Source organism: Apteryx rowi, unplaced genomic scaffold, assembly GCF_003343035.1.
Source record: "Apteryx rowi isolate R43461 unplaced genomic scaffold, aptRow1 scaffold_229, whole genome shotgun sequence".
Classification (NCBI taxonomy): Eukaryota; Metazoa; Chordata; class Aves; order Apterygiformes; family Apterygidae; genus Apteryx; species Apteryx rowi.
Genome location: NW_020448630.1, coordinates 607,606 through 632,783, shown reverse-complemented (window position 1 = coordinate 632,783; position 25,178 = coordinate 607,606). Strand labels below are relative to the sequence as shown.

Genomic DNA, 25,178 nt, shown 5'->3' with positions numbered 1-25,178 from the left:
CTAAGAGCAAACTTTGTTTTAGCTTTGATGAGCTTTGGATGAGGATCCTAGGGAAGACTGAAACATACCTTCTGAACGAAAGCCATCTGGCTGCTGTGAGATGTTCTCATAGCAAAGGCATATTCCTCACTTCACTTCACTGTCTGTCTGTCTGTCTGTAGAGCTGGCAAGATCTGCCAGCTAAAACCTGTTGTTATTCCAGAAAGTAATCAGTCCCTGAGAGGTACCACAGTTCTCCAGCCATTTTTCATGTGACATAATAAATAGAAGGGGCAGACTGTATGAAAAGTAAAATTTTCCCGTAAATTCTTGAATATGTGGATGTAATTGGTGTATATCATTTAGCATTTTTGATAACTATGCTTACTGAAATTAAACAGAAGATTGAAGATTGTAAATATCTAAATCACCTTCTTTTAAATACTAATTAGAACAGTAACATAACAAAGCTATTAAAATGTCCTTCTAAGATTGGAGAATAAAAACAAAATGAAAGAGGATTGCTTTAGTGATCTATCTCCTAAGTGTAACTTCTGCTTATCCACTGAGGAACTTCTACCTTGTTACACATTACATTGGTGAGATGTGCACAGGGAGATCCCAGGAGCAACCTCTGTTACTCAGGTGTAGCACTGCTCACTCTGTGTAGCAGTCTCTGCATTATATGTGATGTTAGATCCCTGCAGACCTACGTATTTTTGGACCCTAAAGCTCTTACCCTTGCACAATTTTTGCAATGTTGCTTGCAGAGCTAATGTGAAGGCCGTAGCATATCATTTAGATCTCCAGAAACTACTTTCCACATCCTCTTTTTGCTATCATTTAGAAAGCCTGTCCTTGAGGTGATTGTCAGAGCCTGAAACATGCCAGGCTTTCCTGGAATATTTTTTATGGCTGACTCTCCAGTGCTYTGTGTCTTTTGTGGTTCTTGAGGTCCCTTATTCTTGTAAAAAGTGGGAAATTCTAGCAAATCAGAAGGGCGTGGTCTTACATACTTTGCATTTGTGTGAGGTATGAGGCTTCTAATTATATTGTACTGATCTAATTAGAGTTAGATTTCCTCTGCATCTCCTTCTCCCCCATTTTCCTGGGATGCCCTGAAAAAAAGGATGATTTCTATTCTGCGCTGGCCTATCCATTGCTTCTCATGTCCATTCTGAGCTATGACATGAACAGCAGGTCTACAGCACTGCATGTAGCACTGTGCAGTGACACTTCCACTAGCTGCAAAAACTAGCCTGGGAGTAGTATTGCTAACCAGCCCTGCTGGTGGCTGTAGCTAATTAACCCTGGTACAGTGCTATGGCTACATTGCTTCTGAGACTTGAGTTAGTATGTCTGCATGGTGCTGTAGATACAGTTGTGGTGAGCTGGGTAGCAAGAGGCAGCGATCCTGAGATTCATTTGTATGTTAGCTTCTGTTCTCAGGGGTGGATAGAGACTTTTATCCAGCCAGATCAGCTGCTTGTTTAGAAAATAATACATTTTATAAGATGACTAACAACAAGCTTTAAAAATGAGGCTTAAAAATGAATCATTAATCCAGTCTTATCCCAGAGAGCTCCAAGAAGCTGAGATGAACATAAATGGAAAACTCAGTTGCCTTTACCATTCTTACACACAATATTTTATCTGGTTTGCTTTGGAAACACTTTCTTAGATAATAGCTCCTGAGAGGAAAAGCTTTCATACCATAGCCACATTAGGACAGCAGAAATGCTATCCATTTGCCCTGCTCATTTCTTTCAGTTGTTTAGTCTTAACATAGAAGTGAGGGCTGGCTCCCAGCAGACTAAGTATTTCAGCTGAATGATTACACCCCACACTGTGGAAGGGAGACAATTAATTTCTAAATTGAAAACAGATTCTTATCCCAGTCTCTTTTTCGGCAATATTTCTCTCCACCCATACAGATCTAAGGCATGTTACGTTCTCTGATGCCCTTCAACTGGTGGGTGGTCCTAGCTGATCCGTTAATGTCTGCCCAAAAGCTTTCTTGCTTTTGCAAGTCTAAGCAGAATCATTTTTAACATATAGTGTTGAATGTTGACAATGAAAATGTACGAGTGTGTATAAAGGTGCTTATGTAAATTATTCAGTCAGCTATAAATATCATATCCTTTAAAGTTAAGCTAGAGGTATGGCTGCACTACAACCAAAAGTGTGATTTCAACACGTGAGCTTTCATGTAGTTAACTAACCTACCAGTAGCAAGTTAGGTCCAGTTCAGTGCAACTTCACTGGTGGCAGCTGTATGGGCAGGGCTATATGGCCTTCACTGAAGCCCACTGGGAGCCAGCATACCCCTGCTCTGGCCACATACACTTCTAAGCCCCTTGAGATGTCTGTCTTAGGTTGAGGTGCCTTTGTTATTCTGGCTGTCAGAGCCCCTCTTGAAAGTGAGATGCAGGCTCCTAAGTCACCTGGGTGCTTTTTGTAAACATTATCTCCCCATACTACCCAATTCATCACAACAGTTTGGAAAAGTACAGATACTCACTATTTTAATACACTACTTTAAACCATGGGTTGCATCAATTTAAATGAGAAATGAGGTATTGACAGTCAATGGTATGAGTGAAGTGGGAGTGAGAGGAAAACTGGATCCAGATTGCTTCCTTTGAGTTCAGAAGTTTTCTCAGGCATTCGCAATTATTCTRATATATTTTTGTTGCTCCTTACCCTACTAGTGATAATGGAGTGATCTGTTAGAAGTTCCAAGGCATGAGCCAACATTATATTTATAAAAAGAAGTGTCAGAGTGTTGAGATAATTGAGGGATTCAAATGGTTGAATGTTCTGGGAGCACAAAATAATTGCACGCAGAGCACAAACAGGTTTGGAACAAAATGGAAATACACTCCCTGAAAAATCATTATGTAGGTAATTGAGTGAGCAACATTTCCGTCCGCTGGCCTCTTCTGAATGGTGAGGACAATTAGTAGGCCAAAATGCTAGGTCTGCATTAGCAATTATGTCTTCATAATTGTTGGATACTAGGGTCACTCTTTTGCCTGAGGGACAATGTTTGTTCTAGTTCAATCCAAAAAGTCCAATCTAATGTTGCTGAGCCCTTTAAAATCTTTTACACTCTTGGTGAATTTTTTTTTTTTTTTGCATCTGGCTTTAATTATTACATTTTTTAAAAACAGGAACCAACTGTAGGGCTGCTAGCGCTATGGAGCCTCTAGTCCTATTCTGTTGCTTTGGACCCTTCTGATGGCATGGGTGCAAGATAGGACTGAAGAGGGATGGCAATCCAGATGCACAGGTTATGAGTCTTCTCCCACTTATATTCAAGTAGTTCCCCTGATTTCATTGTAGCTGCTCATTGCAGCTGTAGCATTCATCTGCACCTGAATAACTGAGGGCAGAATCAGGTTCCCATTCCCTCCCTGCTAGCAATGGTGCAGCCATGCCATGGTAAGTTTGTTTGTTCTGTGCAAATCTCTGCTGATTTGCTCTTCCCAAAACAGAGTGCTGTGCTGGTAATATGCACAGGATGTTCTCTGTGGTTACATCTACATTAGCCAACTAGAGAAGGGCAAAGCATGGCTTCAGGCATTGGCTTAGATCATCCATGCTGATTAATGATTCATTTTCTGCCATGATTTTGTCCTTTGCCAAATTTTGCTCTTCCCAACAACACCAAGCTCAGAGCATGGCATTTGCTAGGGGATGTTCCCACAAGGCAGTATTTATGGGACTGCTCTTTTCTGGGCAAACAAGGAAAAAGTTTAAGCATATGGACATGAACTGTGTTATGCTACTTGACTGAATTTCCTAAGAGGTCTTCAACCTGTGTTATTCAGTAATGCAGATATAGCCATTAACTCTGTCATCTAATGCTTAGAAAATATGGGATGTTTCTTCAACTAGTATTGGAACTTGCGACTTTCCTGTGAATATATAAAAGCACAAAGGGACTCTTTCTTCTGCCCAAAAGGCTCCTTTGGATCTCCAGTACTCTTTGTTATTTCCAGAGCTTTCTCTTGAGTGCTGGGATACATGGAGAGATGTGGATCCAGGGTTAAATGATCTACAATAAACAATTTCTACCTTTGTTATTTTCATCACACTCATGCCTGCCAGTCTTGGACCAGAGGTCCCATTGTGCTTGGTCCTGGACAAACTCAGAACAAAAAGATGGTGCTTGCCTCCAGGAGCATTGTAAAAGGACAGATAACTGGTGCACCTGGGGAACTGAAGCTGAAGAACAGCACTAGAAGTAGCAGCCGTGGTGTATCAGCTGCCAAGTCACTGATGAGTTTAGTCTCATCTGAGATGCAGTCGCAACTGCCCAACAGTGTCACACTCTCTGTTGTTAGAGAGAGAGGCAAAAAGTTTGCTTCCTTCCAGGTCTGAGAAAGATCCTTAGTGGGCTGCATGATGTTCAGGCACAAGGGCAAAGATCAAACATTAGGGTATTATCTAGTAGATTCTCACTTTAAAGGTCAATTCAGTGCAGTAAAAGCACATGCAGCTGGGTCATATTTGAATACTACAAACTCATGCACTTTTGATCAACTTAGAACTAATTTAATTAACCTAATATCCTAAGTCTACTTGAAAAAATACAAAGAAAGTTCTATCCTCAGTCATAAACACCAATATTTCATGTGGAAGGGTGATCTTAGACTCCAAGAGGCAAAAATTAACATTTTTTTGGTTTCTGGCAACACATACACATGTTGATATATCTATAGGCTAGACAAATGGTTGTAGCATAACTTATGGTACTCTAGCCAAGCCATTGTAACTGTTCCTGAGCATGCTCTTAGCCCTTGGCAAATGAAAATTATTTTATTTTAACCCTAATGAAAGCGAGTTAAATCAAGTCTCATTACCTGTCCTCTGGCATTGGTCAAGAACATACATGGATAGTTACTATGGCTCAGCTGATATTATTTTATCTTGATAGTGCAGCAAGTTCATTGGACATATAGGTTCAACCTATGTAAAGACCTTTCATGCATTAGAGTTTACAATTTTTCTGCAGTTTGAGCTGTCCTGTAAAGGTGGTAAAAATACAGTCAGAATACATATACTTAAGAGAGTCTTAGTAATAAGAACTATGGGGTTTGATGTGATAAGCTCTCTCTCAATAGAAACATACCTATGGAGAATTGTGACGCATATTGTGAATTATTTGCATCTTAATATTTATCACTTGATTGATCAACAGTTTAACAACTGCAGGACCCTCAAAAGTCCCCCCTGTCCTTTTCCCCTTAACCCTTGAAGAAAAGAAGACAAACTCTACTTGACCATTATCAAAGCTTGGACTCAGAGCCCAGGGAGAAGAAAATAGAAAAATATTGCTTCTGTGATATAACAAGAAATAACATGTCAGCCATTGGTACGTGTCAAAGTCAGACGTGAGTAAATAAAACACAAGTTTTTAATGTGATGATGAAAACAATTGGACAAATTGCTGAGTGGAGCTATGGATTCTTCATTACTTGATAGCTTCAAATCAAGATGTAATGCTTCTCTGGAAGATATGTTTTAGCCAAGCAGAAGTTTAGGACTCAAAATAGTACTAATTCCCTGAAACTCTATCATTTGCTATACCAAAGTGAATAAATAATCTAAACATCCTCCACTGGTATTAAAATCTGTGGGTCTATAAAAGACACTGGTCTACTGGAAGTGCATGGTATTGCCATGGAAACAACAGCCATCTACTCCTTGGGGATATTTTCAAACCCAAACCAAACATGCTTGCATTTGTTTATTTTTTTATGAGCAGTATTCGGAATTGGCAGCCCCAGTTCTGAGGCCTTTTGAAGATTGTTTGCTTAGGCCAACTGGAGATAAATAGCCTACTGCCCTTCCTAAAAATAAAAGATATTTTCCTCTTGAATATCTCTCAGTACTTCATGTAATTATTTATTGGAAATAAGGACGTTAGACAAACAAGTGCCACCTGGCCCATGCTGAAAAAGCTGTCCTCTACTGTACATTTGATGCTATTCCAAGTCTCTCTGGTTTCTTTAGAGTAGATAGGACTCTTTTCTGAAGAGATTCCTGGTCCTTATCACCTGCAATAGGGGCTTCATGTTCAGAAGTACTCAATTCCCCATTAAGTGCTCACAGAAAGCATGCCAGATTTTCAGTGTTCAGCAGGTCCCACCTGGTATGTCTGTGTTGGCAATGAAGACACACCCAGGCTGGATCCCAGAGGACCTCCTTGCCTCAAGCGCAGTGCTGTGCTAACACAGCTGTGGCTGTGCTGGTGTAGGGGCACCCTGGCAAGCAGCCTTCACAGCTGAGCAGTGGAAGTGTGTGTGTAGGAAGCCCAAACCACAGCAAGGTGGGAGTCAGCAATGTGGAGACATCCACATGGGAAGAAGCCAGCTAGACTCCCTTGGTATGGTCTAATTCCTTTTATACTAAAATCTATCTAAGTCAGCTGTGCTTCTTGCTCTCTGTTGACTGTAAAGGGAGGCTTGGAGGGCTACCTCAATAGTAGGCTTCTGTACTGTAGAAGTGTGGACTCCATAYGAAATCCAGGAGAGATGAATCCTATCCCATGTGTCAGGTGTGCTATGCTGTGTAGAAGTGTCCAGATCACAGCTGCTGTGCCAGAAGTCCAGCCAAACTGCCAGACATCCTGAAACTTTGGAGGAGTGCAAAGGCTCCTGATGGTCTGTGCCCCCAGACAGTATGTTTAGGTAGAGAAAGTGGATGCATCTAAAGGAAACCTGGGCATCCAACAGGCCCAGGCAATTCTGTTTCTAGGTTTGAGTTTGCTTGCTTCTGGCCAGTTCACAGTGTGATCATGGGAGGTTTCCCTTCATCTGGGTAGAATCTCCTCTAATACTTACAGCTAGATTTCCAAGGGAGTTGTATTATATTACCCTGCACTAGTGCCACCTTCCCCAAACAATACTTGTGCACTCAGACTCTGCAAGCAAAATCTTCTCAGCCCATCTCTGAGATCTATTTTTCTCCACTGGGGGGGGGGGGCAGAAGGCATAAATATACACYAATACCTTTAGACAAAATTATAATTCTTAGGGAGAGTTTTAAAATACCAGTGGACATTTGCTAGTTGAAAATAGATCTCATTGCTGACAGTAAATCAGTCCCACTTTAACTTGGTGGCTTTGGACAACATGGAAAAATATTTAGGAAAGAAGTCTGTAAACAATTATTATTAAGACTTTGTATTGTCATTTGATATACTTGGTGCTCACTGCAAACACAGTGACTTTAGTTCTAACCCATGCCTATSAGACACAAGATTATCCCATTTTACAGAGAGCAAAACTGACTTCTGCCATCATGTTAGTGCTGTCATGTTCATTTCTGGCTCAAGCTTGTAATTGAGCAATATAGATGCAAATGGGGAGAAGAGAATTGCTGTGAGTGACTTGAACAATCTGCAGAGCTGAATATGAATGGTAGACCCCATTCTAAGGACACTTTCTGGTTCCCTCCAAAAGGCATACTTTTTGCTGCCCTAGAAATTCTGCTTTTCCAATAAATAAAGTGTTAGGCTCCATGTACATCTTAGCTTAAAACCACTCTGAGKGGGCACAGATTGTATGGTTTATCATGCTTGGAAAGTGTTAACTAAGTGATAACAAAGCAATCTCCTTTACCTCRGACAGATACATGAGTCTACTTCTGGTATTTCATTCAGCAAGAAAGTACTGAGAGCACCCACATGCCTCCTACATCTGCTGTTCAGTTCATGGCATAACTGAATCTCGGTCCTTTTAAGCATGGGATCCCAGTTGCAGAGTGATGGACGTTTGACTGGTTTTCTTGCTCCCTGGGAGCAGAGTAACAGACGTTTCAAATTCCTCAGCCATTTGCCTAGTTCAAAGATACGTTATTCATAAGCACAGGCACAAAGATTTAGTTCTTCTTGAGTCTGCTGGGAAACTTTCTGCAAACAGAAAGAGCTGTAATAACACTGCGCCCCACTGTCCTGACCTTCCTGCCTTCTGTGACCTGCAGGAGAAACCCTTCCGCACTTGTCGCCAAAAAATAAAATCTGGCAGATACACAGTACATGCTGTGTGCAACTGCAGCTCAGTGCAGACATGTGCTACTGGTGAGCTAGAGCCCAGCACTCAAGAGCCCTGGGCTTTTTACCTTCTTACACAGTAGTGACCACAGGCAAGGTGCTTAACTGCTGGAGGTTAAATTCTGGCTCAAGCATTTGGCATGCGTTGTTTTTAGGAGTATCAAGGAGTAGTGAACTGCAGAGGGATCACAAAAGTATTTGCGTATCTGGGGATGGGCAAGGGTTATGTGGGGGAAAGAATATAGCTGTATTTGCTCTGCAGGGTCCTGGTGCTGACTCAGACATGCTGCTTGTTCCCTTGGTCCCCGAGCCACTGGATGGACTCACAAGTTCACAGGAAAACCTATGAACTGCACTTGCTGTGTGCGGTCAGTAGAGAGAAAAGCTTGCATGCATTCCCTTCTTTCCAAATGCACAGGCCAAATGCACTGGGGCCATCTGAAGTTGAGTTTACCAGACTAATAGGGTGTTTATTAATTAATGCTGTGGTTTGAATAGTCTACATGGACATGCCTTTAAGTTATGGAGATGGAGCTCTGCTTTTGGTATGGGATTAACTTCCACAAAGTTTTGTCCAAACCTCACGTCTATCCTGTGTTCTGCTGCTCCAGGCAGTATGTGATGGCCTCATGTACTATCTCACATCCCAGGCTTTTGAACTTTTCTGCCTGAGGAACTCACTGGGGCTAGCTCTCCAGTTATGGCTTTGGATGCTGGAAACATTTTTGTACCAAATATCCACTGCAGTTGAAGGACTCCAATAAGTACATTTTGGGATGAATTTGACTGTTAAAAGTTAGGACTATGCTGTTTTTGGCTRTTCCCAGAGGACAGTGCATATTTTACAGCAGACCATGTAAGATGTCTGAGCAGTGTGCATCAGCAAATGATCTGCCTTTCCTATCTGGCCTAGTTTGCCATGAAAGACTGTCTTGCCACATTCTATAACTAGGAGATAAGAAATCAATTGAACCCAGCATCAGATGCTGCCAAACACCTCTATATGCTTAAACTCCTGATTCCTGTTTTCCAAAAGGGTAGAACAGTCACCATTAACGGCATGAAAACTGTGCTTCTAATATTATTTAGCATTGTTCCTCTTCCTCATAACTTTATCCTCTTCTGTTCCACACATGAACACTAGACTGTTCACAAGATTGCCAACAATGTGTAATCAAGCAGAGCAATACTTGTAGACTTTTTCCTGTAATAGCTACTATGAGAGAAGCTTGAGAGTGTAGTCTTTGTTTTCCAACAGCTGAAATGACTGAGATTACAGATGACTTTATTTAAATATTTGATTTTTGTTACTTCTCCAAACCTGCCATTTCTACAACTACATCTGACTTGACTAGGCATAGTCAGTGTGAACAAAGGATCTGATGGATATGAATCCTATGCGAAGTGCAAGTCTTAGGCTAAAATTTTGTCTAATTAAATTCTGTCTGCATTGTTCTGTTTTGTTTTTTTGAGGTAGGAGAGAGAAAATATTTCCAGAGGGTGTCCTTGGTCTCTTTGTATACAAGCTTGTTGACAGTTCTGATATTATCCTAACTGTCGTTCATTTTCCAGCTGCTCTTTTCTAATTTGGACTATGAAGTTGTAAATCTTTTGTTCTTCCATTTCTTCTAGCTTTCATGTCACAAAAATTTGGATGGATTGGAATTTGCTAAGGAGAAAAAATAATCATATGGGTACAGATCTGTGTAGCTTTGAGTTTCCTCAAAAGCTTAGTGAGTACTTTTTACAGTGAGGGTTTTGCTGCAGACAGCATGCTCCCATAGGTCCAGTTATATATAGTGAGGCATTAATTAAATCCATGGCTCCTCAGTTTATATTTATAGCACACATTCACTCCAGATTTCATTTATAGGTTACCTTTTAGTCCTGTTTGTATTACATGTCTCTCTTGTTGATGACCAGGCTTGAATGTCATTTAAACTGTCTTACAGTAAATGCCAACCAGATGGGATGATTACTCATTGGCCTATCCTGGGGGAGGCCTCTGTAGTTCTCTTGGGCTGTTTCTATTAATGGCATATCCAAACATTACGCTGGCAGGTTTCCAATCTCCATTTGCCCCCCATCAGCTCCTGCAGTCCTTCTACTGCTTCCTTCTTCTCTGCTCATTCTTGTGTCCTCTCAGTCCTGCTTTTCACTCTTCCTCTTACTCCTGTCCTCTATTTTGCCTTTTCCGTGCACCTGGTTCTAGTCACTCATCCACTTCATGACATACCCTTCACCTCTAGTCTACTAATTTCTTCACAGCAATAGTTTCGTTATATTAAGCTTAAAATTAACATAAATTAAATTATTGCTTCTTACTGAACAGATGAGGAACTCGTCACCTTGTCTCTGTGCACTGGCACCTCTGCCCCTAACTATGGTCATAAGGATATTGGGATGCAGGAAACATGTTCTTCTCTCATCTCCTGCATGACCTTGAGCACCACTCTTTCCCTCAGTTTCTCCATCTGTAAAATGGCATAATGACCATAGCTCTCTTTTGGAAAGGGCTTTGGTACATCCTGATGGAAGTGGTACATAAAAGCACTTCAATCAATATTGACAATTATTTCAATATTAACAGTTATTACTATTTGTGGCCATGCTTTCAAGGCATTTTTGAATTATCTTCCCATTCAGTTATATCTGTTTTGTTGGAGCCAGGGAAGTTCTCCTKTTCTTGGACAATGTACACAATGGGCAGATCTGTTGCTTAGGGTTTTATGTTCCTCTGTGTTGGTGTCTAATCCAGGACAGTACATCCAGTGAAAATGGTCTGCATAACTTCCATTAGCTCTAGTGTTCACAAGACGAAGTCCCTCTGTGCACTGAGTGTGGTCCACAACTGTGAACAAGTCAACAACTTCATGTCTTTTGAGAGAACTAGTCAGATCCACTAGGAATATCCCCACAACGGCAGACATTTCTGGTAGTCATAATTAGCTCTTTTCAGATGCCTGCAGTGAATACAAAGCTGTTGCCACATCCAAGACTTCCAATCTTTTTAATCCTGTGCTGGAAGCACTTTTTTGGCTTCCAGCTAAACCACCAGCTTTTAGAGTCATTTGCGTACTTACACAGCACTGCTTGGCATTGCGCCATCTTTCTCCTCCCTTCTTTTTTTCTTCATCCTTTCTAAGGAATTGGACCATGCTGTGGTATTTGATGGCAACTTTTACTAGTGACCTGCAAGGTTTTACTGCCAAAGCATGCCAGATAAGTGAACAGGATTAGTCAAAGAGGGTAGGGAGAAGGAGAAAGAATTAAAAATACACTTCAATGTTAAAATTTCACATGAAAAAGTAAAACTAACTTTGTAAGACAGCATTTAAGACATTTAAGGAAATTCTGTTTTCTTCACTTCATAAGTGGAAGGAAATATGAATATGGAAAAATCTATTTGATACAGTAAATGATTTTGGTTAAAATATCTTTCAGGGCGTTTTCATTTGATTTTGATAGATACAATGATTAAAACATTCTTCTCTTCTTGAAAAGACAAATGAAGACTTGGAACTCTACTAGAGGAAAAATTAGCAGTTCCCCCTTGTGCTTCGCTGCTTCTGCTGAAAACTTCTCCTTTTAACCTGCCCTGTTCATTTCTCTTTATTTGCTACATGTGTCTTCTTAGACCACGTCTTGGAAAAGGAGGATTTTGCAGTGAGTGCTTCCAACCATAAAGTTAAAATACATCTGATTTTAAAATGCCCTGGTAATGCCCTTTCTAAGAAAGGTCATACTTCACTTTAATTTAAGTAATCATCTGAAGAAATCAATGTATTTAAAATTCCCAGGCTTTGAGTAGTAGCTAATTCAAGACTTTCTTTGTGCTTGAACCTGTAAATCCCTATGAAGTGACATTTCAGTGGGATCTTTGTCTTTCTCTGCACAGTGACACACTCAGAATTTAGTAACTTACCAGTCAGCCAGCTATACTCTATCGTCAAACTCATTGCAAAGAGAGATGCTCTTTAGCTAAATTTATCTGGGCTTTGAAGCCTGACAAACCTAGAGAATTAAAGACAAACAAGCTTGCTCACCAGCTTTCCCTTAGCCTCCAATCTCTATTTATAATTTCTGTAAGCCTTCATTACCTCTGTTTTACAGCATCAAATTCTTCTGAACTAGAAAGGTCACAGTCTAACTATTATTACTGGAGAAATTAATTCTGTGTGTGACATCACAGTTAGACAGTTAATTAGCCTAGTTAATAGGACAGTACAGATGTTAGAGAGATGTCTGCATGCAGAAAGCCACCGCACTATATTTACCATTTCAAGGGCAGAAAACACATGCAAATTAGTCATGTGCAAATATAAATTTATTTTTAAATTTATTTTTAAATTTATAAACATTTCTGTGAGGAACACATTCTTTAGCTCAGTCTCCCAATCAATATTCATGATAGATTTTATAATAAGCACCCTGGTGTAGTACATTAAATTACTGTATTGTTCTCTTAATTTTCTGACATTGCTAGCTGTGGAGTATTTATTGCTTCCAGTGCTCTACTGATGTTCCAAATTAGGAATTAACCCAAAGTTGGTAAGGAGTTTTGGGCACAAGGCTGGTAATCTTTTTTTACCACTTATCTTGACAGGTATTTTAGTTCTAATTCCATTTAATGAGATTACGGACTAAAACAATTACATGAATTACACAATAACAACCTTTCTGGTTTTTTTTTGTACTTAGCTTGCAAGTATAAACTCAAATTCTTTGCTGCTTAAATAGTCATTCAGTGAAAAAAACAAAATATTGTTGCATACTCTTATTTTATAAATTAAATTCAGAGATGAGGTATGTTCAATGAAAATTAAAGCCTTCCTGCATGCATTTGCCATAGCTCTGGACAATTGAACCTAATAATGAGATTTTCTAGGTAAGTGATATTAAATTCTCATTAAAACTGAAATGCTCTCTTTTTATGAAGTTCAGCAATCTGGATCTCAAAACATTAAAAAAAATAAAGCAGTGACACTAGTTTTGAATCCATAATCTTTTTCAGTAAATGAACCGCTCAATGAGTGATGAAGCAAATGAAGCCTTATTTTCTCTTAGTAGTGTCTGTCTCTTGTCCACTGTGCACCAATCTCAATATTGTCCCTGTCTGTCTGTGTCCCCGGTGATGCCCCAACCTGAGAGAGCAGTGCTGTGGCTGTTCTGGAGCCACACAGTGTCTGGCCAGGCGACAACTGCTAAAGAAAATACCTAATGGCTGAACTCTGCCTGTTTTTTCAAGCAAGCAAGCAACAACAAAACACTATAAGGTCTCCATCATTTATATATATTGAGGGGTTGAGCTTTCCTCAGAATTTATTGAAAAAATTCCAGTTGCCTTAAAGGAGGCAAGACAAGGTCTTAACTTAATAACAGGCTCATTTGAAAACATCACTGGTTGACTTTCCTCTGACACTTAGGAATATTTTTGTATAATCTGAGGAGCTATCAACTCATCACCTTCTGCAAAATGCAAGTTTATTTTTATGATATAAAAAAAGGGATTATGATGGTGAGGTCTTCCTGAGGTTTGAGACAAAAAGCTTGGAGACCGCTAAGACTAAAACTAGCAGGACTGAAACCAGGTGCTCTGCTTCTAGATAAAATCCTCTGCTTGTGCATGCCTCTGTGTAATAGTGACAGAATAACTGTATCTCCTATAGAAAGAAGCAATAGCTGAAAGCCAGATGGCTTGATGCAGAGCAACATTATCTCTTACCTTAACTAAATAATTGTATTTAATTTTGAAAATTTTCCTGTGCTGAAAACATTTCCAGGCTGTTACCCCTTCCCCAGTCCAAGTGGAAAACAAAATGCCGTTCAGCAACAGGGCCTGTGATTTAGGGATGGGGTTGGATCCAACATAAACATTTCTCAGCTAGGCATTCTCCATAGAAGTGCATAGTCATTTTTTCCATATATAGTGGGAAAGACAAAGCCTCTGCTTAAAAGGCATTCTTCTCCAAAAAGGGGAAGGGCTAAAAGGTTTTAGCTGTCTGCAAAGCTGGCTAAAGATTAGAGATTAATTCCAGCCTCCACTTTAATGTATTTATTACTACAGCCACTAAGTAAAAATCTTACTGTTACAGATGCCCGCTGTTGCACATAGAAATTCTGCATTTGGAAAGGTAGTTATTTGAGTCTCCTCTTTCAAACAAAATGTCAAGTTTATTCAGGGAAAACAATTTACAGGAAAAGGGAAGATAATATTGTTTTGTTTCTTCATTAACCCCTCCACCCAGTCCCACAGAACATTCACATGAAATGCACGTGCTGAGTCATACTTTCATCACCTGAGTCACCCAGATAAGTGAGACATAATCAGCTGACAAACTACAGCAACCCAGAGATTTCCAGATAGGAAACCAAAATTTTCAAGGGATAAAAAATACAAGTGGCATTTAAAGCAGATGTTGCTCTGCTCATGGTAGAGCGTTAAAAACTGAGAGGATAAATCTGAGGTAGGTCATCATGGGTGACTGAACTTTCCTTTGATTTCCCTTGTGTAACCCCCCTAGCATTTGTAGTATTTCCTGGTTCAGTTTTGCAGCTCTGTGAAATTTTGGAATGACAGTAAAGACATACAGTGTTCTGCTTGACCAATAGCCTAGGCATAAGTTTAAAAGCCTGTAAGTATCAAACACAAGCCACAGTTTGAAAAACTAAAGACTAAGCAAAAGAGCTTTCGTCAGACTTTTCATCCCAAGGGTGGCCCATACTGTGGATAAATCAGACAGCTGCTGAAGATGGCTAATTTGAAGGTGCCATATTTCCAGGCTGTTCTCCCAGCATGGTTTCTCCCTTGATGTTGCCAGTGCTTTGTAAACATGTGGGAGGAAAGGGACACAGCTTGGCATAGTTAAAATTTGTGCTACAAGCATTATACCCAGGAGTGGTGTCTGACTAGTATATGGAGGCAGGCAGAGGCTGTGCTCTGAAAGGAGAGAGGAAAGGTGTGTTTAAGTCAGATAGGGCTAGGGAGGAGGGATAACCTGTCCCCCTCGCTCATTGCCTCTCTGCCCATAGCTTGTTTCATCATGGACGTGGTCGGATAATGAGGAAATTAATTGTTGGCTCAAAGAAGGGGGAGACTAGATCAAGAGGAAAAAACCTACCAACCTCTTTCCTCATCTCTCACAAAGATCCCTTGCCTAAGCCCCTATTTCCAGCTGACTTAAAATTAATTATCTGGTGCCTTAGCGATGCTGTAGAGTCTCTCCAGAGAATCCTCTCCATTGACGGGAGAGTGGGGAGGCACAGAAAAGGCCATCGCAACTCTGTAAGAACTTGGGCACAGCACATAAATCTTCTCTGACTCTACACCATGCCTAGACCCTCAATACCTGCCCACTTCTCTGTGAACAAATCTGTGCTAAGTACTGGTGCTCCCAAGACCTTCCCAACCCTGTACTGCCCAGGCTGTGCTAGCTTTCAAGAGCACCTACGTGTGTAGGATTTAAATAGCTCTGGGGGGCTTTCCCATATTTTACCCAGCCTGCTCATTTCTTTTGGTGCTGGTGCAGATTTTCTCCGTAAAAGTGCTTGTTTCCACAGAGTGKTTTGGAGGAAGGATCCCTGGAGCCAGGAAAGGGAAGCACAGCTCCTCTTCTTTACAGTGGCAAAGACTTATGAACAGTAGGATCTTTGTGGGCCCTCATCCAGAGATGAAAATCTACAGTGGGCCACCCTTGGTCATATTGGCCTTGTGTTAGCCTTGACTGAAAATAAGTCTTCCCATCTCTTGCCACTTGGGAGTCCTTTCATGCAAAAGTAACAGGATGCATAGTAAGGTGGTAACATAGTACTACACTGTCTGGAAATGACCTGTTTTAGTTGCTAGTTCCATATGCTGTTTCCTCCATCTGATGTCAATGGTGAAAGGCTGAATAAGTTCATTTTGTTTCATTTTTGTTAGGATGACAGAGTTAAGCAATGATTCACAGCCCTCCAATCTTAGTTAAAATGGCTATTTTTACAGATCATATTAAAAGTTGATCATGCAGATAGATTATTTTTATTCATTTTATTATTAAATTATGTTTAAAATTAACATTTTAAGTGTGGACGGTTCTCCCCATGCTGACTGGCTTATGTATGCAAGGACTTATAAAATAACATCTTAGTCCTGTTTAGAATCTTGTAAACTTAGAATAGTAGTTTCTAAAACATTTTTCACAAGCCTATGTTATTCTTGATCTCATATTTGGTATCTTAGTAACTCATGATTGCCAGACTTTTGGCACTGTTTCTTGATGGTTTGTCTTAAAAAAACGCCCAAATAGTAGTTCTGGTAGTTCTGGTGTATTTGTTTTAAGAAAATAACCATCTAAAGAATTGCACAATACACCTAGAAAAACAGGAACAACAAAGACAGACCATATTTACTTCATTTTTATCAATCTCTGCTTGCACTGACAAATGTATACTGTATGGATCCTGACTGGTAGAATGATTTCTTTGAGATCATTTAATGACAAAGAATCATAATTCAAAAACCACGGAGCTATAACAGCATTATATTCAGTATTATTCAGCAATTGTTGAATCTTACACTAGGATGTACAGTCCAAACATCCCTAGCCGATGGTGGTTTCTGAAAATGAACTGGGATCAGATCCAAATTTTCGAGAGAACCAATTAAAATATAACAACCAAATGTGTCTATATTTCGATGCTTGAAATCTAAGTCCAGAAGCAAATTGTAAATCATCAGTGACTGGTTACATATTACTCAGAAACTACACCAATTTTCCACAGCTCTTGAACACAACTTGTAGGTATTTCTTATCAGTTTAATCAGGGCAAGTTCTCTCTCCTTCAGAAAACAATTCTTTTATTGCTTTTCATGCCTCTCAGAAAAACTGGACTTCTAATTCTATCATTGCTTCCCATGTCATGAATAAGAGTGAGCATGAAATGCCTTTTATTGGTTTTCACAGCCCTGAATAAGCTGTGGGGCACTTTGTTGGTGCTTGCCCAAAACTTTGTGGGAACAAGCTACAGCGGAGTTTAACTTGCATTGTCCTGGTGGCTGTGCTTTATGCACCTTCTTGAAATGGAGAACATTTCCCACTATCCATCTGCTCTGTCCTTTGGTTCCATTCACTTCAGCTTCCTATGATTTAAAAGGTTCAGGGTCTGTTGACTCCTGTCCTAGCAGCTGATTTTCATTAAAACTTTGATGAGAAACTTAAGCTGGAATCACAAACATCTGCAGTTAAAACTTCCTCCCCACTAATAGACATTTCTCAGAACATAACCTTGTTACAACAGAAAGAAACAGCAGCTAGAAATCCAAATTGCCCATTATGGGAGTTAACCTAACATAACCTTAAGGAACTGAAATGAAATCATTTAAAGATCTGCTTTTTCCAAGGTGGATGCTGTCCCCTTTATTTTAAAAGAATATGAAGATTTCTGTCAAGCTAAAATCCTTTTTGGCTCACACCTCAGGATTAGGTTTTCTTGCTTCTTTTAGTACTGGTTTGTTTTGAACAGATTAATGCCACAAGTAAGGAGTAAATTGTGCTTTTTCTCTAAACAGTCTGCAAGACCTTTCAATCCATCTCTTATGGGCAAAAGGTGAAGGCAATTTGGTGATAGTTTGAGGTCTTTATTTACAAGAGACTAGGACTTTTGAGTGCTCTATCTTAGATATTTAACTTGAGCCATTCTAGAGAGGTGAGTTTGTCAGGGAATTTCTGCTAATTAGTGTTTATCACCTTAGAAAACCAGAAAGAAAGCACCTAAGATATCATTATTGCTTTTGAAAAGTTAGATCAGCAGCTGCTGGTAGAAGTCAGGTGGGAACAAATGATTGTCAACCATGTCATTTTGATGTGCAAGCTCCAACAGTTAACTTCTAGCTCCTACTGTTTCTTATAGTAAAATGACTAATTTTGCCTTGACTATGATAATTATTTCCTTTAAAGGACTTCTCTTCTTTTCCTCTCTGCCCTTCCCCTGAGATAAAAACACTGCTGCTGAAAACAGTTTTCCTCTTCCATCCATCCAACAATATCATGCCTTCCTTCACTCTGGGAATTGGCTTCCTGCCTTATCCCAACTATTTCAGTCTTTTCTTCACCCTTACCCTTAATCTCATTCTTGCTCTAATTTTTTCCTATCCTTTGTCTTCTTTCTGCTTTAGTTTGTTTTCTTTCCCATCATTTGCTTCATTTCCCAGAGAGGACATTTGAAATGATCTTTTCTTGCTTGGCAAGTGTCTTCATAGAATTTTTTCCCTTTCTTCTACTAAACCTTCCTACACTGACCTATACTGGACTCTCTTTGCTATCTTCTTGAACCTCCTGTAGTCATTTACATCAGAATGAAATGAATTTAGAACAGCCATCTTCTGGATATCACCCTATACTCATTTTGCATTAGTGAATGACTATACAGTGTGAATCACAGGGAATGATTTGCCATATTCTCTAATATTTGAGCTCTTGCCCCATTGTTTATTTTCACCTAGGACTTTACACTCTTCTAATGTTCATAAGGAACTGTGTTCCTATCTGTGAACAATCTTCAGCTATACAGTTAAAATCATCATATCAGTGGAATTTACAAACATTGAATGTTGACAGTAGAAGACTCCAGATCCAAATGATAATGTATGACCTACCTCTTTTTTAAAGCCATGTGTTTGACAACGGGATATAACTATTCTCAGAAGTTAGTTCTGTTTTTCAGCCTTGTCTCTGTGCCTTATCAAAAATAGAAATGTCTCACCACCACCCTTTCCTTCTGCCATGTTCAAGCTAATGAATGAAGCGTGAGCCTACACCTGACAAAGAATTCTGATGACTGCCACTCAGCTTCTTAGCTTTCATTTGAAATTTGGCTGTCAGTTTTAAATCCTCTTTGCTTCCATCTCTGATTATCTTCCTTGTAAAATATTCTAATCTTTTTGTATTTGGAAAAATCAGTCTCTAATGTAATGCTGCCAGTTGCATTTGGGTTATGCTGATGAGTTGGATCCAGCACTTCATGCTCATTTTCTTTCTCCCTCCCCATGTCTCCCCATACACATCACAATTTCGGTTCTGTAACATTTTCTTTCTTATTGCGTTTGTGAGCCAAAGAACTTAATCATCTTGAAACAGGATACAAGCAATGTGGGTACTTCATGGAGTGTTTTTAATACTGATCTGCCTCTTGATAGAGAATCTGACACAACTGGATAAATTGCTCAGTGCTTAATTACCTTAAAAGTTAAAATTTGTGAATAACTTCTATTTTAAACTTAGTCAGCTTCAGTTTCCAGGTGTTGCATATATTAGACCTTCATTTGTTAGAGTGGGGAACCTGTTGTTAAAGTTTTGTTGCTTGTGTAGGTACTTACACAACACATTCAAAGTTTTTTACTTAACTTCCTTCTGAGCTAAACAGATTTGAGTTCTGGAATCTCTCAGTTATCTTTAAACTCCTAACACTTTAATCCTTCTCATGATACTTTCTGAATCATTTTCATTAATTTACAAGCATTCTTCTTGAAACACAGACACAGAGACACATTAGTCCACGATGGTCATATCAGTGCTCATTTTGAATGTAAGGTGGCTGTTATTTTGTATGGAATGTAGTCCAATGAATTTAAACACCTACATTTTGTGCCTCAAGCTTTAGTTGATTAATAAAGTAGTCCTGAAGTGAGTACCTAACATAGTCTTTACAGAGGAAGAGGCTTCTTTGAGGGCCTCCAGAGGGAGGCCAGTAGGAATTAGAGGCTTTAAAAGTCTGGTGTCTCCATTGACTATACAGGGATTTTAGGCATATACTTGAATATGGGGCCCGATTAAGACTGCACATGATGATTAGGCACAGTTTATATGCTGAAATTAGGTGAACTGGATCCCACGCAAATACTGCTTTACAACCAGGGCACCAATGTACAAGATTACTCTGTATGTTAACTGACAGAGATCCAAGCACTCCCCTTGCAAGAATCTTCTAGGGCCCTCCTGGAAATGCATGCTCAATATGATCCTATGCTTTGAGACCAACCACTAAAACAGTTTTTAATCCACACAGAGTGCAATATTAATTTTGTATTCTTCCAAAATGTCCTCTGAGGTCCAACTCAATCCCATGCTCTGTTCTGTGAGTGGGTACAGCATATTAGCATAGTATTGAAAATGTAGTTAGTGCTCTTCTCTCTGCCATAAAGAGACTTTCATTCAAATCCAAGGCATAGGAAAGTGCCACATTTACATTAATTCTGAACTTTTTAAACCACATCTCCAAATTCTTCTGAGTTTAGGGTTGCCAAATATGGGAAAGAAAGAGGAGTGGGAAACCAAGAAATATTCACTAATATGTGTTTGTTTACATCAATTGGGGTCTCCTGTTCTTCTACAGGTTCATAATATCATACTCTCAATAGGATGTAAGAACATCCTACCAGGTATAGGTCAGAAACTCCCACCAACTCTGTTTTAGACCTTTGAGATTTCTGAAGACATTAAGTAGAGCAGAATGATATGTAGGGCAAATACTGTCCCCCACCTGCCCCACATGATGAAAAGTCATGATTTCTGACTTTCCTGATGTGTTCTCTGACTTTATGACAGCATGTTTAACTTTGTGGTTGACTGGCACCACAGTCCACTATGAAGCACTATGTACAGCGAGTCTGTGGTTCTGTAATTCTGCCTCACAAATCTGCTCCCTATATAATTTGGTACTATTCGATGTGACTAACAGCCTCTGTCTGCTTGGGAGAATTATAGGCCTGAGTCAATATTTAGACTAAGGAACTGAATCAAACAGTGCTGTGTAAGGGAGTTTATACTGCGGTTCACTGAGAGTTGTGGGTTAAGAACGCAAACTCAGAAAAAGGCTAATTTAAAACTGATATGATAAATCTTGTTCCCAGGGCTGAGTCCCAGGGTAGGTGGGCTGTGGGCAGGGGAAACTCTATGAGGGATGGAGGAAATGTTCCTTCCTCAGGTGAAAAACTATCAGGCTATCATTCTTCAGCAACTACATTAGCCTCTGGATTTAGAGCAGCCTTTCCCAGCTCTCCTTACCAACAATATACACAGATTCTCCGAGTTGTAGAGCCATCAGCCCTATCCCAAAAAAGCATCCTCCTGGGCTTCTTTGGAAATTGCCACTGAGGTGGGTGGGCCCTGAAGCATGACAGAGAAGTGAATCTGTAGGTAGGGAAAGAGCCTAAAATTCTGGCTCCTCCCTCGTGAAACCCTAATATTTGCAGTCAGGGTCCTTGGTATGATTATAGCAGGCAGCATCCAGTTATAATATGGGATCTGAAGGCTGCCATTGCAGGGACTGAAGTAAACTGTTAGAGCAAACACTGGTTATTGAGTCTATTAAATCAGATTGTGCAAAAGAAAGTTTAGGGATGACTAAGGTGGGTGAAAGAGACTAAAATGTTACTCCTATGTAATGGCCAATACATCCCACAGCGCTTTCCTAAGATAAAGTCTAATATATTAAAGTGAAGCAATGTGCAGTGTGTCTTTGGGAAAACTGTACAACACAATCATATCCAGAAAGGCTATTAATTGCTCATGCCCATTGTCCTCCGAAATCCAGCTACAAAACCCATTTGGCTCTTAAATCAGGCATTTCATTGAGGGACTTTCCATTTTGTAAGCAACAGGTGGCAATGCAGCTTCCCAGGGGCTGATCCCAGGCCAGGGAAGAGACGTACGTCCCACATCATAGCGTCCATCCAAGCTCAGGCCAGCTCCTGAGAGCTTCTACATTAAGCAGAGCAGAGTTTTGGTTCCAACTTTCTCACACAGGTCATTTTTTGCACCAAGTCACTGACAGGGTGGGAAGGCGTTTTCTGAGATTGTGCAGCTGCTTGGAAGCACTACAGTGCGGGGAAGGTCTCTGTTCAGCCCTGTGGTAACCCCAGCTGTCTGAGAGGTTTTTTTATGCAACTCAGTACATTTATTTCCATGGCTGTTAGTTCTGGTAATTGGAGTAGAGGGGGAAAAATTAATCTTGTGATATAAAAGAATGTGATCTTGATATTGTCATGGTGACATGGCTATGCTAATCTCACCTCATTTTTAGATTATGCTAGAAGAACTGCTCTTTCCCTTCCCATGACCTTATGTAACTCAATTTGCCTCCTRCTTCACATCTCCCACACATGAGACATTAATGTCTCCCCCTCTCAGTGTATGCTAGAGTAATTTATTGTTTACTCAAGCTGTATTTTTGAATAGTTCATTCCAGATGCAACCTTGTTAAAATCAGAAGTATCAACCAATCCCAAATCACAGGGATTGCACGAAAATTTTCCACAGCCAAGTCTCTTCTCAGATCTCTCTAATTTCATTTGTCACTAATCCCAACCTCATACTTTTTGGAAGGCTTAAAATCTCTGCAGGTGTTTTCGCTGCAGGCAGTTTCCTGTGCACATTTGATTTACTATCCTTGCTCCCATCAAAAAAAGGAACTTTAGATTTTGGAGGGAGATGGCATTAAGAGAAAAAAACGCAAACTTCTACAGTACAGTGTTTGCCACCAAGAAAAAGACTCTTCCTGGAAATTTAAGTGAATTAAAATTCCAGGAACTACACAAGGTAAACAGAAAAGTGTTGTGACAATTAACCCTTGTAAAATAGCTCTGTTTGGACAGGCCTGTTTAGTTATGTTGGCAGGAAAATCAGAGACGTGCTAAGCTAGTCTCACTGTAAAGTACAGCAGCTGTCTGCTCACAGCAGGCAGGGCATGTGTATATTTTGAAGTTTGAACTGTATCTTTCTAGTCTTGAAACGCAATGTCTCTGACCCCCCACAAAAATCTCCGGTATCACTTTAAGGATCGAATGATTAAGCTAACATTAACCAGATGGGAACTTCAACACAGACAGATGAAAGCAGAAAAGTGCAGACACTAGAGAGAGAATGGAGTTACTGTACCTCGGCAAAAGGCACCCAACTTCCAGTAGCTGCTGACTGCTGCTGCCCTCTGATATCAGTGGCTTCTTGTGCGCTGACCGCTGAGCTACCTTCAATGTCAAAAGGAAAAACGCCTCCCTCACTTGAGGCTGTGCTGGAGGAGAAGCATCCCAAAAAGAATAATATAGGAAAAACAAGGGGCCAGGCGGAGATCAAAGCCATTTCCTCCCCTTACATCCAGCAGTGGTCTTCTAGCGTCTTAGTAATTGTTTACCCTCTTCTGCAATCAGCCCCCCTTGGTTTAGTGGTGCCTCAGTTATTTTAACTTTCAGCATGCAGTTTCCAGATGTGGCACTTCAAGGCAGTCTAACCAGATCCTTATTTAAAAGAAAAAAAAAAAAAAAAGGAAAAGAAGGGAAGAAAAGCGCTTTTGCGCTTTTGCTGCCTCCCTTGTTCACTCTCTGTGCCTGTGGCTTCTCTTTTTCCCCAGAGGCTCCAGCTCAATAACATACAGATGGGCAGTGCTTAAGCAGAGAGTGTCAAACACAGATTGTATTCCAGGAAAGCACCACTAGCTCCCCAGCCACCTTATCTCCCTCTGTCAGGATACAGACTGACGCTGTGCTCAGGGCTCTGGCTTCCTTCACATGTTCACATCATTCCCTTTTTACCTTTTGTGTCGAGACCCTCCCACTCAAACTTTGCTGTTCAGAAAGTGAGGTCACCCTTTCCTCCCCCTGCACCCCCCCCCCCAACTCAGTTTGGACATGATCTGACTGCTCCACACGAAGCATTGACTCTTGTGACTGTTTTTCTAACATCTCCAGTGCATTCAGTGAAAGACAGAAAGGTGCCAAATTTATTAAAAAAGCACTAGACAATCCCTTTTTTTTGATATGGGGGAGGGGAGGCTGTGGGCGGGAGGAGGGAGAGACAGCCTGGCTGTGCCATGGGCTAATAAGGGTGAGTGGTTTCTCTAACAGGCTTCTTTCAAATCCTTTCCTTCAAGCCCACCTCTCAGCTTCTGGCCGGCTCRTGAAAAAAAATATTGTTCACTGCAATTTTGGAAAATGACTTCATTACTCAGACTCATGAACTTTTATTTACAAAAAGCATCTTGTATTCCTTTTTCAAGAGATGCTTTGTGAGGCCCTGGTAACAAGGCTCACAGTGTATGAAAGCAAGCTGAATATATTGCCCACAGCTGACCTAATTTTAAGACTGCAATCTCACAAAGACAACGCTGTAACCTTTCCTAGGTTTTGGGACAAAGTCGGGATATAATTACACCAATGTACACCATTTCAGCTAAGGGGTCAGCACCCTGTCCTTTATCTGTCCTCTTTTCAGGGGTTTGTAACACCGTTGTACTAATTCACCCCAGGCAGAAATTGGCTTATCAGGCTTTATTCTGGAAGCTGATTCCTTCTTCCTCCCTCCTCCTCTTCCTATCTATCTGATTGAAAATATTATGAACCAAGGAAGCAATTAGTAGAGAAGTAAGGGTAAAATAAAGTGCTTTGGGGATCTGTGAACTTCTGCTCACCTACAGGTACAGATTCTGGCCCATAAATGCTGTATAAATGACATATGGGGACTATAAAGAAATTAACCACCAGGAAACTCTGCCGCTTTCAGAGATGGTGTAGTATGAGTGGACAAGGCCTGTGAAATATGAATTACTGGAATATGTGGGAGGCGATTTTTTTTGATACAGAAAGTGGAAAAACCAACTAGCAGAGAATCTGCTAGATCTGATCCCAGCTGTTAGGGAGGAGCTGTTGACAAAATGACAGGGGAAGGTAACTTGGGGAAGAGTTACCTAAAGTTCATCAACCCTTGGGTGGGAAGGAGGAAAAACAGGAAAATCAAATCTACATACTTCTGGCAGGCAGTCCTCAACAAATTGACAAAACTGTGAGGAAAGTGCTCTTGCCTAAAACAAAAAGGACCTGAAGAGAGTAGGTGGCCTGTAGAGAAATGATATGAAGTGGAAAGACAGGAAAGACAAGAAGATTTGACTAAATGGTGAGGTCTTCCTGGACCTGAAACTCGAGAAAGAAAGATGTGGAAAGTGAAAACTGAGTCTGCTTACTACATCCGGGTGCAGGAGGAACACACAGAGACCAAAGCTGAAGGGCAGAGGCAGAAAATGAGATGTAATTAGAAAGACAGTAATTGTAAGAGGAAGATTTAGGAGATCCTTGATTCAATATCCAATGAAGAGGGAAAGTGAAAGAGTT

General features: G+C 40.3%; 1 protein-coding gene across 1 annotated transcript in view; it reads right to left on the bottom strand.

Annotated features, from left to right (window-relative positions):
• Nucleotides 1-23,279, bottom strand: part of LAMA4 (laminin subunit alpha 4) — a 108,191-nt gene extending 84,912 nt beyond the window's left edge. Inside the window, exon 1 of the mRNA XM_026065560.1 lies at nucleotides 22,957-23,279. Coding sequence (XP_025921345.1) covers nucleotides 22,957-23,157 — 201 coding nt within the window. The 5' untranslated portion in view covers nucleotides 23,158-23,279. The remainder of the gene's footprint in view (nucleotides 1-22,956) is intronic.
• Between the last annotated feature and the right edge of the window lie 1,899 nt (nucleotides 23,280-25,178).